This window comes from Podarcis vaucheri (genome assembly GCF_965113315.1).
Source record: "Podarcis vaucheri genome assembly, chromosome: 5".
Classification (NCBI taxonomy): domain Eukaryota; kingdom Metazoa; phylum Chordata; class Lepidosauria; order Squamata; family Lacertidae; genus Podarcis; species Podarcis vaucheri.
Window position 1 is genome coordinate 25,270,960 of NC_138763.1, and position 18,837 is coordinate 25,289,796.

General features: G+C 41.3%; 1 protein-coding gene across 2 annotated transcripts in view; it reads right to left on the reverse strand.

The window, feature by feature from the left end:
- Nucleotides 1–607: 607 nt before the first annotated feature.
- Nucleotides 608–18,837, reverse strand: part of MED12L (mediator complex subunit 12L) — a 176,141-nt gene continuing 157,911 nt past the window's right edge. For both annotated transcript variants that reach the window (XM_082223819.1, XM_082223818.1), the window contains exons 40-44: nt 18,351–18,571; nt 14,060–14,216; nt 12,335–12,406; nt 3,814–3,895; nt 608–2,415 (exon numbers count right to left, since the gene is read on the reverse strand). In XM_082223819.1, the coding sequence (XP_082079945.1) occupies nt 2,363–2,415; nt 3,814–3,895; nt 12,335–12,406; nt 14,060–14,216; nt 18,351–18,571 (585 nt within the window). In that variant the 3' untranslated portion in view covers nt 608–2,362. The remainder of the gene's footprint in view (nt 2,416–3,813; nt 3,896–12,334; nt 12,407–14,059; nt 14,217–18,350; nt 18,572–18,837) is intronic.

Consider the following 18,837-nt stretch of genomic DNA (forward strand, 5'->3'; position numbering starts at 1 on the left):
CCTTTGTTCGGTTGCTCTCTGCTCTCACAGGGAGGGGATGTATATTTCTTTGCTCTCTGCGTAGCTAGAAAATAAAGCATAACAATGTAGCTCATACTATCTCATCCTTCCACGTGCTGTTTTGATGCTCTGCTGGGACGACGTGCCTAAGGCCTTATCAAAGGATCAGGTCGTCAATTAATCGTCGGGAGGCGATTCCGAAGATGAGCCTTATCAGCTGGGTTGAACGGAGATTCCGACAGATACATTAAAATATATTTTCAGCTCTTAATAACATAAGAAAACCTACAATATTAAGGGAACTATGCCTTCATATTTTGAGGAGTAACTCCCAATGTAATGAAATCTGGAACTAGCATAGCACAAGTCCACTCCTGAAACAGAGCTTCTTCCTCTCCTCCCCTTTCTGGCCCCTGGTGTCCTCAAAAATCTGTTTCAGAGGAATTGGGGACCCTCTGGAGCAGACTTTGAAGACATATGTGGAGGCAGAACAGGAAGAGGGAAAGAAGAATCAAAAGTCATATTGCATAGGCATATTTTCATTGCATAAGCAGGCAGGTACTGGGTGCAAGTGGATCATTGTGCAGATGTTTCCACAACAAATACAACAGTTAAAAAAGTATTTATTACACTAAAGATTCGGACATCCTGTGGGAAGGTAGAAATGTATCAGCTGGGTATAGCAATGCAGATTTCATTTGACATAATCTGACTAATTTGCTCAGTAGAGATTGTTTATTCACAGTAAGCCTTACGATCGGCTTATCACAAGGCAAATGAAAAGTTCATACAGAAAACATAGTCAAATAGTCTCAGGTATTTTTTTAAATGCCCTACATGAGTCACATTCAAAATTTGTGCATCTAATTCTAAAAGGTTATCACAGAATACTAAAAATTCACAAAACAGTAGTTTCTTTTGATTATTCTTTACTCGAATATGAGCAAATGCCACTTCCACAAGATTAAAATAGTTTCTGTTTTTATAGTAATAAATCTGATGATAATTTACTTGTGCTTTGGCAGCAAATTTATAAATAAATACAGCTGAATTTATTTACACAACTAAAAATAACCAAATTTTTGAACACCCACCGTACAAAATAATAAGTAACTATTTCTGTGACTAGAAAACTAAGGCCTAGTTCTCACAAACAGCAGATGAGGTGGTAAACCTTTGTCTGAAATGTACCACTTTAGACTGCAGCTGGGGTTTCATGACTGAATAAAGTCATACAAAAATAAAACTACCCGTCTTCTAGACATGACAGTTTGTGTAAAGGAACATTTTTTCATGGGGAGTGTAGACCCAGTTGAGTGGATGAAGTGATTTTATTTAATATATACGGAAAAACCATAGGAAAGTAATAGTTCTACAGCATTTCAGAAAACAGCTATTTCCTTACATTTCAACTGTATTATGAAATCTTTTGGAAAACTGTTTAGAATACCTGGAAGAAGACTTAGAAGAAGATTAAACAACTTCCCTGAAATTATTCTGAAATACCCACACTGAGAAATAGAAAATGGTTATCTTAATTTCCGGTGCATGCTGTGGAAACCCATGTTAGCATATCTCCAGTGGAATTACAGGAAACAGAATGAAAACCTATGCATTTAATTATTCTAGTCTCAAACTGCAGTTATAGGCTGCAACCCTGAGCATGACTGAACATGTGATTATTTAGGTTTTGGGTACTCATTTTGATCATCTGCAGGTAGGAGATCTTACTACGGAGATTTGTACTGAAGTCTAGTAGGCTTATTATTGTCAAACTACTGGATTTTTAAATAGAAACTTGATGAATACAAGTAAGGATCCTCCTTCAGGAACTTTATTACCACAATAAAAGCAACAAAAAAATCAGGAACTTTGCAAACAAATTCTTTTATAAAGTGCTTATGAAATCTACAAACATGATCAAAATTAATTTAAAAAACCGAAATCAATACACATTTTACCGAAAACAAGGGGGGGACCACCTTGCGCATTAAATAAAAAAAATGGAAGTGCCTTTTTCGTAAATAGTTTGGTCCAGTGCAGTTCTTAAGAAAAACAAAACTTGTTTTCCACAAAAAGAAAGGAAGGATTTTTAATCCTGTAGAGGGGAGCAGGGAGTGTTTATACCCTAAAAGCACCAAATCCATATATTCTTCAGCAACAAATGTTCTTCATATAATCCCACATAATCCATACATTTATAATTAGTTAAGTGCAAAAACAAAACAAAAAATCACCTATTTCTTATATATTCACATCAGTTGCAGCACAAAAAATGGGGGGGGGGGAGATAATTAGTGCAACAAATTCTGTTTCCCTATTCTTCAGTGCAAACACTTTGTCTTATTCCCACCTTCCAGATTCAGAAGTTTGAAGGATGGCCATATGGATTCACACCTTGCTGTGGCTGGTTACCTAGGAAACAGGGGTGGGGAGAACGTGCCCAAATGTTAAAATCCTGTGCCAAGTTACTGAAGTCAATGAGATTTAATGTCAGGTTAATGTGCAGAGAAGCCCCACTGATTTCAGAAAGAACGTATTGGCAAGTACAGATAAATTGGTGGCAAATGCTACACAAACCAAATACATTACAACTCTGTGTTTTCGGTTATTTAATGGGGAATAGAGGTCACTGAAAAACTCTCAGCACTCTTAAACTACAATTCCCAGAAATCTTTGGGGGGGGGAGCCATGACTGTTTAAAGTGGTATCAAGGCATTTGAAACCTATGGTGTGAAAGTGCCTTAGCTTCAACAGCCACCTAGAATCACACCTAGTGGTGAGGTTGATCCTACAAATGAACATTTCAGTGGACTGTATCTCCCATGAATGTGTGTTGATTGGTGCTCGGGATGTCTTATCGCTAACAAAAAATCTTCATCAAGTGTAAGGTCTGACCATCAAAGCCCTGTTACAAAAAAATGGCACCTGAGGATGCTGTGTCAGAGAGTTGCTGCGACAGAATTATGATAAATATAAAGCAGGGCAGCTGAACATGTAGCCCGCGACACTGGCCATCGCCCAGGTTCTGTGATTTGTCATGTGCTTGACAACCTCACTTTGATTTGATTTGATTTTTTGCAGTGCCAAACAGGTAGCAAAACCAAGGACTGCTACATATGGCTGGTAGTGGCTTGATCTGTAGAAGCTGTGTGATTTAGAACCAAAAAATCAGCACATTTCGTGGCTTGCAAGTGTCTGGTTTCACTGCCCTGGCTTCCCTCCTTATAAAGTACAGGCAACTCCCAGTTTAGGCACATCCAAATGATGCATAATTGCACCTACACCCATGGCACCAAATTTGGAAGCAAGCCCATGTCGTCCTGAAAAGGGGGACAGGAGGAGCCAGCTAGAGGTGGAATGGGGCAGAGTGGGCTTTTGTGTGCTCTGCTAGCACATGTAGAGGTCTGGAACGGAAGCCCCTCTGCAAAACTAGGATTGCCTGTACCAATTCCTCTCCTTTGGGAACTGTAGCCCTGGAGAAGGGCAAGTTACTCAGTTGCTTCTCTCACAAACTTGCCGGTTAAACCAGTTTTAAAAGTTTGACCAACTATTTTGAGTATTCTGGGTGTGAGCTATACAACTTAGATGTACATCCGTGGCAGATCATATCCAGTACCCAGACCTACCCCTACTGATCAACAGCATCCATGCACGTGGCAATTTTCAGGTTATAGGCCTTATCACAAACTAAACTACTTTAAACCAGAACTGACTACATCGATATTTATTACTTGCGGAAAGTTAACTGGCAGAAAATGTACTTCCCAGCTGCAGAAACACAAAATACTTTATCCAGTGCTGCATACTTACTTGACAGCTGTTTTTGGAGTTGTCTGACAAGGGCAGCCGTCTGTTGTTGCTGTTGTGTCTGCTGCAAGCCTTGTCTTGGAAACTGCAATATTCAACACCAGAAAAAAAAATCAGCAACACACTAGCAGGTATACCTACAATGCACCCTTGCCAGCCTGAGAAGAAAGATGCCACTTATGAGAGTAATGAGAAATAACCCTTTCATTCTAGTCTAGCTTGCACATTAAATCTGTGACTGAAACCAAACTTCTCTTCTCCTCTACTTGGAAGAATTCATATGAAACAATCGGCTTGGCCTGGTAGACCAGGCTTCCAATCTCAGTTCAGTTCAGGTTGATCAGTGCATTAGTGCAAGGATACTGGGCCACACCTGTTTTGGTGAAGATATTGCTGTGTAGAACACCTTGGGTGTAAGAATCATGTGAGTGAAGAGGCAGCCCTCTTTTACTCACAGGAAAATGCAATATAAAAACAAACCCTCCAATATTTCTCTGATGAAAATAGGGATGTCCCATTCCATAATGATGATTTTACTATTTATACCCCACATATCTTACTGGGTTGCCCCAGCCACTCTGGGCAGCTTCCAGTATATATAAAAACATAATAAAACATTAAACAATAAAACTTCCATATACAGGATTGCCTTCAGACGGCTTAGGGGTCGGATAACGCCATATCCTCCAACATTTTTCCCATGAAAATAGGAACACCCTAAGGAAATTGGGACATTCAGGGATCAAATCAGAAACTGGGATGGCTTAACTAAATTGGGAGTGTCCCTAGAAAATAGGGACACTTGGAGGGTCTGTAAAAAGAGGGCTCAAAACTCAGCCCCACCTTTACAACTATGTATCAGATTAAGGCATCAGCAAATCCAATGCTGTTCAAGCCTGTCATTGCTGGCTCCAGCCATGAACCTGAGAGGGAAGTGGTACAGTCTCTTGCCATCTCTGTCACACAACTGCAAAACTTCTCACATTCTCAGCTAGAAGCAGAAAGTGGTGGTCTTAAGTAAGAAGCCAGGCAGGTAGGGGCTGGCTGAGGGCAAACTGAGGTTGATGGGGTAGTGCCTCATTTGTCCTAAGGACAAGCCTACACTGGAATTGGAGACACTGGATTTAGAGACAGGTAGCTGCAAAGATGGGATGTGGGTGGTGCTGTGGGTGAAACCACAGAGCCTAGGACTTGCCAATCAGAAGGTCGGCGGTTCGACTCCCTGCAACGGGGTGAGCTCCCATTGCTTGGTCCCTCTGGTTCGCCAGAAGCGGCTTAGTCATGCTGGCCACATGACCCGGAAGCTGTACGCCAGCTCCATCGGCCAATAAAGCGAGATGAGCACCGCAACCCCAGAGTCGACCTAATGGTCAGGGGTCCCTTTACCTTTACCTAGTTGCAAAGAATTCTCTTGGACACTGCATGAAACCCCCCCCATTAGTTTCTCCAAACAAGTCCAAGAACCTAGAAGGGGAACCAGGGATGGGGAGAAATAGGACTGACAACTCAGGATGACTGGAGGAAAGAGAAAGATTATGCCATGATGTTGCGATGCCATTGTGAATCAGAAAACCTTGAAAACCCATGTTTTCTCCAGAGTACTGGACTTGGGGAGCTGACTCCAGCCCAGTTTGTTCAGCATTGTGCAGAGAATATGCTAAGTTAACAGTAACACACAGTGGGCTCCTTAAAAAGCACCACAGAGCTGTAAGGTAAAAAAACAAAACCCTGCAGCTAGACTAGCTTTAACCAGCTGGGTTGAACTGCCCTTCTCATCAACAGATGGTCATGATTCCTGACAAGGGATCATCTCTTAAACCATTTAAGGAATGCTTATCGGCCTCCACATACTCCAAGGGTGAACAATAAATGTACATACAACAAAATTCTTCTCCCCTCCTAGTAAGAATTCACAGATCCACAGATTTCTATGGACAAACTTTCAGGTCCTTCAGACATTATATCCTATGTAAAGTATGATGGTGGTGGTGGTGATAAAACTTCACACATGCAATACTGACAACAATATAACATTTGATGCTCTGTGCCTTAGATGTTTAGCCAACAATCTGAATGACCCCGGCATGAAACCGTACATGTATTTTGGAGTGCTGGAATAAGGGATCACTTGGTACTTTTTCCTATTTTGTTTTCTAAGAAAGAAAATTAGAAAGTTCAAGCTTTAGCATCTTTTTCCTATGTTCATTCAGAAGATAATGGATCCCTCTGGAATTGTGCTTTCAAGTTGTTGGAGGGTTCAGCAACTGGAGCTGTGTTCCCAGTATTTTGTTGGAAGTTTAGAAGCCTACATTCTCATCTAGCTAATAATATTTTCCATACATCCAAATAATAAATTATACATTCATATTCCTTCAGTTATACAGAGGAAATGTTCAGCTGCTGGGGGCATGTGTACATATTATGAAGCCAATAATGAAAATAAAACCCATTCTATATCAGGTATCATGTATGCAAATGAACTTTAAATGGGAAATGCAAGCTGAGTTTGAAAAGAAAACAGAGATATTTCGGTAAAAATAAAGCTAATATAAGACAGTGCAAATGGTTCTCAGGTGGAAAGGTTGGCTAGTATACATACATCTCTCTTTCATTAGAGCATGTTTGATCCTTTTGCATGTCAAACTCTACCATGCAACCCAACTGTGCATGAAATGTGTGCATACATGAGAGTCAGCAGCCTTTATTATTAATGTTATGCAAACTGCTGAAGCTCTCAAGCATTCTTCACTCACAGTCTCACTGAGCCATGGATGTTGTAGTGTTGTTGAGCAAAGCAGGTTAACCCGATTCTGAAGGGCCAGAAAATCCCTTCCATAGAAATCTGTGCTCTTTGCGCTCAGAATATGAATTTCATGAAATTCTGGTTGAAGGAACCATTTCTATAAAATGTACTTGCTGTCCTTTACCTCCTTATTTAACACAACATAGATGTGGATAAGAACACAGTTCTGTTATGTCCAACTATCAGGGAAACACCCCCAATCCCAGTTACATTATTTCTGGGATATGTAATTCTTGCTGCATTATACCTTTCCTGAAACCCCAAAGTAAAACCTGAAAGTGCATATTTTGGCTATACAATTGGTGAAGATTTATTAAGATAACAGTTTAACAATAAAAGTTTGACCGAGACATAAATTAGATTTGAAACTTGTTCGTTGCAAGTAACCTGCCAAATGCTTTAAAAAGAGTTTGGCTTCCCTGACAAATAAATGGAAACTCTGTCTAATGCCTGTTTACCATATGTTATCCCCGTAAGTCTAATATACAGATTTGCTTTATCATTCTTGAGAATTACAGTTTTCTCTGGACATCTTCAGAATTGCATTTTTCATTATTGGGTGCAGATCAGTAGGGAGGCCGGCATGACAACTTAATGGAAAAAAAGTATTTTTACTATTTTACAGCGGGCCAAAAATAAATAAAAAGTGCAAAGAACATTTGTATCTTAAAACTACAACATGTGCCTAATGTGCTCTTTTGGTTTGATTTACTGCCTATGTTTAGGCAGTTGCCATAGATGTGTTAAGTTTTCAGGATGAATAAATTCACGTCCTGAAATTTAAAGTCAGATATTTCAAGGGCTTTGAACTGCCTCCACAAACTCTTTCCAGAGGCTTTTCAAGCAAATGAGTAGGGAGAGTGGGCTCAGTTTTAATGCTTGAACTAATGCTATAAATCAGGGGTTGCCAGGGGGCCCTCTGGTTATTCTTGGACTACATTGCCCATCATGCCTGAACACTGGCCATGTTGGATGATACCAGCTGGAATCCAATCCTATATGTAGGATTAACAACAAAATATCCAACCCCACGTGCCATTTTTCTGCCCAGTTTTTGGGTGCGGTACTTCCTTGTCTCTGGCAACAAGTTAAGTGGCTACTCTACCTGAGGGAACACAGCTCCACTTGGTGGAACTCATATGAGACATTTCATCCCTGTGTCCCAGGTTTTATTGTGATGCTGTACTTGTTAGAATTCCTGCTCTATGACTGTAGTCATAGGATTGTTGTCTTTCACATGACGGTATAAGTTTTGACTGTACAGAGGGGGAAGTGATGGAGACAGGATGTTTGTGTTACTGTGTGGACTATTGTCCTTTGTTCTTTCTCTCTTTGCTGTCTGATGCTAGAGAGAGAGGGAGCCATGTTGCAGTGCTCCGTGTGTGTTTATATGTAAATAAAGTAGATTAGCCAAAATGCTGAGTTGCTGAGGTCTGTCACTCGCAAGTTGCGCTAACTCTTTGGATCCCTAAGTGTGCCAGTGTCGGTTGGCATCAGTCGCTGTGATGTTCGGGCTGAAGAAAGCTTAGGGCATGTGTCTCTGCCAGGGTCCTACTCGAGTGTAGGCCGAACTCCTGACAGTACTGACATTGTCCGGTATCTGCATGCCCCTTTTCCCACCACAGATATGCCAGAGTAAACAAGGGGTCCTTTTCAAAGTATAAGCTCCTACAAACAATAGACACATTATTTTACACAAGTAAAACTGAAGATAAGGAATTAAGGATTACCAAACGGAACCCCAAACCTTTCAATGTAAGCCAGAACCGTTCCCACAGACAAGCAGGACAGGGAAACCCCCGCATTCCTTAAACTCCAATTTTATATTCAGCAGAAAGTTACCTTCTACACTAATCTATGTAAAAACTGCAGCTCAGCTTTGAATAAAAAATAAAAATGGAAGAGTCCAGAAGTGGGTTGGGTTGTTTAACAAACCTATGTGAGCTAGGTGGGATATTAGAACAGGACAGCCAAGACCTACTCCCAGGAGAGAAGAGAAGGCAGCAAATGGTATCCTAAAGGGCTTCTGGTAGGTCAATGAATACCAAAAAAACCATGTAAAAATAATAATAATCTAATGGTTAATAACTTGTTCCAAAATTATACATTAAATATGTACACTTCTGTTGGGAAAGCAGGACTTAGAGGAGCAGATGAAATGGTTACAGATGCCCAAACCTACCTACTTACATTGGATTAGTGCTTTATAGCTTTGTAAAACAGATTGATAGAACAATCAAAACAAAGCTATCAAACAGACAACAGAAAAACACCTACAAAGAAAGATGCCAATGAGAACATAATTTATCCTTTCAGTACAGACAAATAATGCTGTCTCTGAAATAGCGCAGTGACCGTGGGCATGGAGGCAGAGAAAGGTGGGGCTTCTAGTCTTAAATTCAGCAAAGGGCCTTCTCTACTACAGTCATACCTCGAGTTGCGTTTGCTTCACATTGCATTTTTTCTGGTTACGAACGCAGCAAACCCAGAAGTGTATACTTCCCGCTTCGCGCATGGGCAGGAGCGCTCTATCTCGTCACGCGCAGAAGCGGCGCTCTACTTACAGACTTTTCGGGGTGCGGACGGCACCCCGGAACAGATCGTGTCCATAAGTAGAGGTACCACTGTATTTAATTTAGCTCTGTTTGCACAAGCTTGGTTCTTGTTTCCCAACCGGTGATGCAATTCTATGTGCTTGAAAGAATATATTATCCTCAGGAGGAAACTAAACCAATATAACAACTAATTGAAAAGTTCCAGTTGAGCCTCCTTTGCTTCTGCTGTAGGTTTAGGAGCACAAAGATGCAAAACTTTGAAGGTTCAAGGACTCTTGCCTCGTAGAGGGATTTCATTCTATGCAGTATTTATCACATAGGATTATCCGAAGTTAGTTTAAATAATACTTTAAACTGGTCTAGTGATGGAAACGTGCAAGCAATTAGTGTTGGCAGGCATTTAGTGAGTCTGGACAAGGCAAAGAGCAAAATAATGCTGTGACAGCTGGCATTCACACTAGTAGGATGAGGATGATAGATGTGGTGTGTGCCTGAGCAGGACGAACCTTCCTTTGTGCTCTGGAAGCACATGTGATATCTCATAACTCAATGTGAAATTTAGAAGCTCTCCGCTACTGATGAAATGGCACGGAAAATCTGTCACCCTGAATATATATTCAGTAGATAGAAGATGTGAAAATTCAGAATTCAGAGGAGATTTGGGAGAGGACCTCTGACCACTGGGCCACTACAACCCCTCGGTTACTTGAGCATGTGCAATAATTGCTAGCATGCCCCACCGCCTATAGGAATCCAGCAAGCTACCGTGCAAAGCCTCCAAAAAGCATGAGCAAACTTTAGGCAATTGAAAGGGGATGGCAGTTTCCCAATAAACCACTTATACTGTACTGGATATACTGCTTTTTGTAAAAAATAATAATAAATAAAAATAGCTAGGGCCCAGAATACTCCCTATTCCTCAACCTCTAGGATTTTCACCTCCAGTTAGACCAGAGAAAGCTGCTGATACTGTTCTCCACTTCTTCCTTCCAGATGCCTGTATTCCTGTTTTTTCTAATTACCTGTTGCTGGGTTTGAGAACTTGCTAATGAGCCATGTCAGTAATTTCCCAGACAATTGTTTTGAAGGTTTCCTTCTCTCCCCACTCTGAGTTTGTCCTGGGACTTATCACTTCTTCCTGGACAGATCTGTGAGTGTTCCAGAGTGTCTAATTTATTCTAGCCAGCTCCTCCTCTTATTTGTGAACGTTCAAGTTTGCATTATATGACAGTGCTTGGAATTTATTGTGCTCTTTTTTAATACACGGAATTCAGGGCTGTGGCAGTTATTTCGCTCTCCAGTCTAAACCGGTAGTCTTTATGAGCTGTGGTTGCAACATTTAACCGGAGATTTACTTTTCTGTTGTTCCTCAGCATTCACAACTGTTTACAGATGTGTACATACAGTAAAAATCATTGAAAATTCTTACAGATGATGTGTACATGAGATAGCTTGGGACTAGTTTACTTGAGGAATTGCCTTGTGCCCTTTGTGGCAACCTGACCACTTCCATCTACAGAACTGCTGCTAAATGTGGGCAAGGGCTTGAGTTTTCAGTATGGCGGCACTGGAACTCCCTATTTATTAACTTTAGGCAGGAGCCCTCACTGCTTTAGATGCCTGTTTCAGCAAGCCAATCTGGACATGTAAACAAGTTATGCATATCTGTTGTCTTTCTTTTTTTTAAAATGTAGAGCGATACTCATTTTAAATTGCTCTGTGTACATTGCTTAGAGATTCTTTGATTAAGTGGTTTATAGTTTCTTCTAAATAAAAATAAGTAAACTCTCCTGTTCACCAGCTTCATTTTCCTTCTTCAGCATGTTCTACTTCAATCCACAGAATCACTACAATTCAGTTTCGTGTAAGTTATTTTTTGTCGCAATACTAACTAGATGTTTTCCATTAAACTTGGGACTGTACACAGTCACTATGCAACACAATGTTAATAATAACGTACTCATAAAACTGTTTTGATAGTCTTGAAGGACTGGAAGTTACCAAATACATCATATGCAATTAGACTGTTAGGTAATCTCTGTGTTATGCTAACGTTGGGAAATGTCCTGTGATTATACTGAGGCAGTCCTTGCATATTTAAAAACTTGCAATGTATCTTTTACTGAAGTGCCTATTACCGACTGGTACTAATTAAGATGAGAAACATGTTCAACAGATTACAAATCTAATTTCTTTGTACTATCACAGGTAATCTGATTTTAAACAGCCTAGTTAAGCCAGGTAAAAGCTGTAGCAGAGTTCACAGCTATACTATCCACCAGAGGGAGTCTTTATGCAAGTATTACACAAAACAGGCTAGTAGTATTAGAAAGCCTTTGCTTTGTACTGTAAGGCAGAGGTTTTCAACATTTTTGAGTCCATGGCTCCCTTGACCAACTACATTCTTTCTGCAGCACCCCTGTGCAGCTCAGGAGCCCAGTTATGTCACCCCTTGCCTGCAGAGCTGGCAGCCTTGCCCTCTTTTTCAAACACCCTCCCTTGTGGAGGGTCCCCTCAGCCTCCTCTTCTCTCCCCTCTCCTTGGGAGTCCTCCAGGCAGCTCCTGCTGCTGTCCCTGGTCTCTGAGCTGAACACTCCCCCCCCACACACACACAAAGAGAGGTGCTGCGCAGCTTGTAGCCAGGACTGCTGCAACAAACAGCTGTGCAAGCCTTTGGGAGGCAGAGACTTGAGAGGGCATCAGAGGAGGGAGGGAAGGAAAGAGGGACAGAGGCCAGTGTTGCCCACGGCACCCCTGACCATCAATCAATGCATGCCAGGGTGCCAAGGTACACTGGTTGAAAACCACAGCTGTAAGGAAATGTTAAAGAATCATGCACCCTAAAGCTAGGTGCATACTATTGAAAACAGTTGTCTTGCTACTTATACTAATGCTATATTAATAAATATAAATTCCACAATTTCCACTAGGTGATTCACTCTGCCTTCCTGCAAACCAGAGATGGAAATTCAAGGTCATCATACCTGATCATTTTTGATACTTACTGAGCACAACTTCCCTTATCAACCCTGCACTTGCTCTCCAAGAACCCAGAAATAGATGGTAGGGATAAGGAAAGCTACTTAGCTACATCACCCTGTTTTCCCATGTTGTTCAACAGTACAGAGCTCCTAGAACAAAGCCTATTATTAACACGTCCACTTACCAAAGGTTGCTGAGGGTGCATTGCTTGGAGACTAAGCACCTGCTGCTGTCCCTGCTGCTGCTGCTGCTGCAACTGCAAAAATATGGCCAATGTGAGTATAATACTACCTATGATGCTGTCATAGAAAGACAATAACAAAGTTGCCTTTAAGAACAAAGGGATGTTGCTTTCAATAGAAGAAGAAGAAGAAGAAGAAGAAGAAGAAGAAGAAGAAGAAGAAGAAGAAGAAGAGTAGTAGTAGTAGTAGTAGTAGTAGTAGTAGTAGTTTGGATTTGATATCCCGCTTTATCACTACCCGAAGGAGTCTCAAAGTGGCTAACATTCTCCTTTCCCTTCCTCCCCCACAACAAACACTCTGTGAGGTGAGTGGGGCTGAGAGACTTCAGAGAAGTGTGACTGGCCCAAGGTCACCCAGCAGCTGCATGTGGAGGAGCAGGGAAGCGAACCCGGTTCACCCAATTACGAGTCCACTGCTCTTAACCACTACACCACACTAAGCTGTGTTCATGAACTGTGATAAGATATTTTAAGGTTCCCTTCACAACTGCATGTTATACTTTGAATTTCTAAAACCTAGTGCAACTAGACAAACTTTCAAAACCATTTACTCCCAGCAGATAAATATTTAATGCTTCCTTAACTACAGCCCTTGTCCTGTTATTTTAATTCAACTATATACATGTTTTCACAACACTCACTTTTATAGAAAATTGCTGAAGCCCTTTGGAAAAGGTCAGCTACACATCTAGCAACAATTTAAACAAAATCCTTTTTTGGGAATAGGGGTGAGACTTGAGCTTACTTATTATTTTGACCCTTCTTTTCTATCTAAGAGGCTTATAAAATTAAGAGCAGTAAAACGTAAATTTGAGAGAAGACAGGTCCTAAGAAAGCAATGCAGACACACAAATATGAATAGGTGCGTAGCTAAATACAGTCATACCATGGAAGTCGAACGGAATCCGTTCCGGAAGTCTGTTCAACTTCCAAAACATTTGGAAACCAAAGAGCGGCTTCTGATTGGCTGCAGGAAGCTCTTGCAGCCAATCAGAAGCCACGGAAGCCCCATCGAATGTTCAGCTTCCAAAAATAGTTCGCAAACCGGAATAGTCACTTCTGGGTTTGCAGCTTTCAGAAGCCAAAATGTTTGGGAACTAAGCTGTTCAAAAACCAAAGTACGACTGTAGTCTAGTGCATGGGCTTTGTATGCATAAAGTGTCGGATCCAGTCCTTGGCATTTCCACATAAATAATTTCAGGAAGTACAACTAAGGAAGGCTTCCGTCTGAGACTTCTGGAGAGCCACTAGCATTCAGACTACACAATTCGGGGCTGGATAGGACTAACGCCGTGGTTACATTCACACATCACAGTGAACCATGGCTTATGAATTACCAGGAATGAGCAGAGCACTCCCGTTTTGCTCCTTCCTTACTCGTGAGCAGGACCAACAAACCTCGGCTTAGTGTTTTGTCTGAACTGGGCATCACAGTTTCCTTCACTTAAGCTACAGGAAGTCAGGAACAAAATGTGGCTTCAGGCGGCAGTTTGTCTTGAGTGAAACAAAGGCGTAACACCAAGGAAAGTGATTTGTGTGTTCACAATAAGCTGTTAACTAGGGCAGACTATGATGTGTGGATACATCCAGTATCCTAGTGCTTACAATTTCATGGAATAGTGCCCCCCGCATAAACACACAGTGACACAAAGGCGACAATTTTCAAACCTGAAGGAGTCTCTGTTGTCGAATTTGTTGTTGTCTCTGTCTCATCTGTTCCTGAGGCATCTGAACTGAGTTAAGGTTTGGGTGGGAAGCTGTGGCTGGCATGGCATCGAGTGGCCCTCCAACCAAAGGATTCTGCTGCAAAGGCTGATGACTCAATCTGAGCAAAAAGAATTGACCGCACATCATTTACAGTTGTGAAAATAAAATGAGAGCCTGCCAGTTTTAATTTTCTAGACTTGCACGTTAAATTGAAACTCCAGCAGGGTATCAGCAGCCAAATGAAATATGACTGAAGGCTGCTGAAAGTAATAAAGATAGATAAAATGAAGAAAAATGCAAAATAAAGCTTCTCATCTAAGCCAAAATATGTAAGCATCGTATTAACATTTTGATTTTTATATTCTTATCCACCGCAATCTTTACTGATTTTTTAAATAGTTCTAATTATTGAAAAACTATACACTAGAAACAGTCACAGTGTGAACTTTCAGAAATGGAATGAAATCCAAATAATGTTGTCTTTTATCTAAACTAAAAAGTCAGAAAAGCTGCAGCCTTTCTTCATAGGGGAGCATTTTGGTTGCCCTTTTCTGAACCTCTTCCAGCTCTGCAATATCCCTTTTTTAGGTAAGGATTAGGACTCAATTTAACCTGCTGACACAAACCGAACTGAGAGGGGTACCTAACACAGCACAAGACAGAATCATGATTCAATAGGACCTTAACAAATAGGAAAACTGGACCAAAACTAAAAACATGGATTCCAATAGGGACAAATGTAAGGCAGGAAGAACCAGCTGCAGAAACATAAGTTGGGATACACCTGGCTTGCCCATAGAGCACGTGAAAAGGATCTGTGGGTCTCAGCAGACCAGAAGTTTAACATGAGTCAACAGTGTGATGCAGCGGCAAAAAAAGTGAATGCTATTCTAGGATGCATCAACAGAAGTATAGTGTCCAGAATGAGGGAAGTCACAGTACAGCTTCATTCTGCGTTAGTCAGACCACACCTGGAATACCATGTCCAGTTCTGGGCACCACAATTTAAGAAGGATGCTGACAAGTTGGAACGTGTGCAGAGGAGGGCAACAAGGATTATCATGGGTCTGGAAACCAAGCCTTATGAGGAACAGTTGAAGGAGTTGGGTATATTTAACCTGGATAAGAGGAACCTGAGAGGAGAGCCAAACATCTAAAGGGCTCTCACATGGAAGTCAGAGCAAGCTTCTTTTGTCCCGCTCCAGATGGTAGACCTGAACCACTGGATTCAAGTTACTGGAAAAACCACCTAAACATCAGGAAGATCTTTCTGACAGTAAGGTTTGACTGTGGAACAGACTCCCTCAGAAGGTGGTGGACTCTCCTTTATTGTAGGTTTTTAAACAGAGGTGGGGTGACCATTTGTCATGGATGCTTTAATTGAGATTCCTGCATAGCTAGGGGTTGGGACTAGACCTCAGGGTCCCTTCCAACTCTACAATTCTATGATTCTATATAGCAGGGGGATTACACAGAATCAAGAGACTGCATGAGACTTCATCAGTCTGCAATGACAAGGGTGTGCTAGATTAAAAACTGATGCTTTTAATCTCTGGATTATATTGCTGTGTGAAGAACTGCTGCATCTCCACCAAGACGTTGCAAAATGCTTTGATCATATACCTCTATGGAAATGCAATCAGGGTTGAGCAAATGCAGAGATACAAAATAGGCACATTAGGGATTTACTTTCAATTTAAATGCTATTATAAATGCAATTATAAGCTTTGCAGGATAGAATTTGCGAATGAAGATCTTTTCAAGATTGCGTGTACATTTTACAACTGCCTGGATAAATTAATATTTATTGAATATGTGTAGAAGCAATTAAAGAATGGAACGCTAAGTCAAGGATGTGCAATGTTTGCTTTAAAAAGGTAAAGGTAAAGGACCCCTGACAGTTAACGCGAACGACTCTGGGGTTGTGGCGCTCATCTTGCTTTATTGGCCAAGGGAGCCGGCGTACAGCTTCCGGGTCATGTGGCCAGCATGACTAAGCCGCTTCTGGCGAACCAGAGCAGCGCATGGAAACACTGTTTACCTTCCCGCCGGAGTGGTACCTATTTATCTACTTGCACTTTGACATGCTTTCAAACTGCTAGGTTGGCAGGAGCTGGGTCTGAACAACAGGAGCTCACCCTATCATAGGGATTCAAACCGCCAACTTTCTGATCGGCAAGCTCTAGGCTCAGTGGTTTAGAAGGCAATGGTTTGATTTGATAAAATAGGGTTATTGGGTTTATTTTGTTTGTTTGTTTTTTTTAAAGGAATGCCAAGTTGAAAATGGCAATGACATTGCAAGATCTTACTGCTGTCTATCAATCAGAAGGTTAAAGTAATTTTTGAAGAAATCACAGAAAAATAACCAGACAAAACTGTTATTTGCTGCAACTGAGATACAGCAGATTATGATTAACTGTTAACAATACAGACCATCTTTTCTATAACATGCCGTCATCCCAAATCATGTAGGAGCTACATATACACTAAAGCTCTGGTTGCAGTCTTCCCATCAGTAGCGGCCAGTGACACACCATGACTGTCCCAGCTTCCCAACACAGTGGGCCACTGGCGTTCACTGAGAGGTAGAGGAGAGGGGCAAGGCAAAGGAGCTGGGCCCAGTGCAGCACATCACAGCAAGAGTGGCAATTTGGCTTCACTACCATGTGCCACACAGGGTCAAGCTCTCTGCACCTCGTGTCTCCCCTCATCCTCTGAGTCAGCCCAGCAATCTGCTGTGCTGGGCAGCCAGGAGAGTAATGTACCCCACCTGTGCCACCTCACCAGCCACTACTGCTCCTCCTACTGCTGAATTCTTCATGATAAGAGAGTATATTAGTGTTTTGAAGAAGGACTCCATGAATGCTTTGATAGAAGTCCAGGTATAGGTGAAAATCTGAAAGCGTTTGCAAGCTTTATGTATGTAGACTGAGGTCTAGTATTCAGCCACAATGGGAGTCTTGAACTGCGGCAATTAAAATGGCTAATCATCACTGAAATCCATAGAATTGTTCAGTTCTTGAGTAATATCAACATGCAATTATATGACTTATCCATCTTGAAATTAATAATCAGAGGAGGAAAAGTCAACCATTATCCCACGATTTCCATCCTTGCAAGAATGCAGGGAATTATGTCATCATCGCTCACTAGTAATCCATTGGCTTAGTCTTGGCATTTTATACTTTCCTAAGAAACAAGACTACTTTCTTCTTCAACAACAACAAAATGAAACATCTGTAGCATAAAGAAAGCCAAAAGTGTCCCCACAGCTGGCCCCATAGCCTCAGGGATGCTTTCAAGGAAGCACTGGAAGTTTGCACAAAGACTTTTAATAGCTATTACGGTTTTGGAAAAATGCTCTGTCGAGCCCTGCATTTTGAAACATTTTATTACAAAGGTCACTAATATGTATTCTAACTCTCTTTATAGGAACCAAAGGGTAATTCTAAGGGATAATTCATTTAACCAATTTCATTAGCTGAAGTTCTGACATATAAAAAGAACAACCAATCATCTCCAACATACCCACAAATGTGTTAGAAATTACACCACAGAAGGTTGTAGTAAATTTATTCAAATCTACCCAAGTAGTAGTAATTGTAGTAGTAGTAATAATTATTATTATTTATTTATACCCCACCCATCTGGCTGTGTTTCCCTAGCCACTCTGGGCAGAATATATAAAAAAGCGACACAACATCAAACATTAAAAGCTTCCCTAAACAGGGCTGCCTTCAGATGTCTTCTAAAAGTCAGATAGTTGTTTATTTCCTTGACATCTGATGGTGTTCCAGAGGGCTGGCGCCACTACCGAGAAGGCCCTCTGACTGGTTCCCTGTAGCTTCACTTCTCACAGTACAAATCTGAGGCCCAAGCTTTAAGGGTTTGTAGGGATTTTCAGTGGGTGGGAATTTTCAAAGGCATTCATCAGAGGCCTAATCCCACGCAGCATGAGAATGAAAAGTAAAGGAGCTACACAACATGTTGCAAATAGTAAAGATGGGCAAGAGGCAAGACATAGCAAGATCTACTGAAATCTCAGCTGGGGCTCTCTATTATTTGGAACCGATCAGGCTCTGGGTGATTTGTCACCCAGCATCAGAGGTTAGGCAAAATCCACAGCTTGTCGGCCCTTACAGACTAGTCAACTGCATATACCTTCTTCCAGCATTTCTCAGACCTATTTTCAAAACTCTCTTTCCAAAGGTTATATACATCAAGATATCAAAGGTCCTGATAAACATCTTACCGCTGGTTGCCTGTTAGAGACTGAGGATAGGCAGCTGCTTGCTGATGAATGTACCCACTCGGCTGTTGTTGTGTCTGCCGTAGCCTTTCCATCAGAGCAGGGTTCAAATGAGCTGCTTGATAGGCCCTGGAGTTGTAGGTAGGCGAAAGAACGATGCCTCCGGCCTGCTGTGATTGCAATGGCATCTGAGTGCTATACATTGTGTAGCCATGAGGAATAGTCTGCACACAAAAACAGGCCAAGGCACAAGTTGCTTTGATTTCAATGCTTCTAAAGGAAGCTTGCCATTATTATGATTGTTTGTTTGTTTTTTAAAACAAACAAGCAAGCAGCACACCAGGATGAGAAGGAATGTATACTGTGCTGTTACTTGAAATAGCAACCAGACACTTAAAAAAAATCCCCATAGTTTAATTATGCTTATTTTCAATTTGCTAGGCTCAAATGGCAGCCATACATGCTTGCAGGTTTCGTATTATTCTACCTT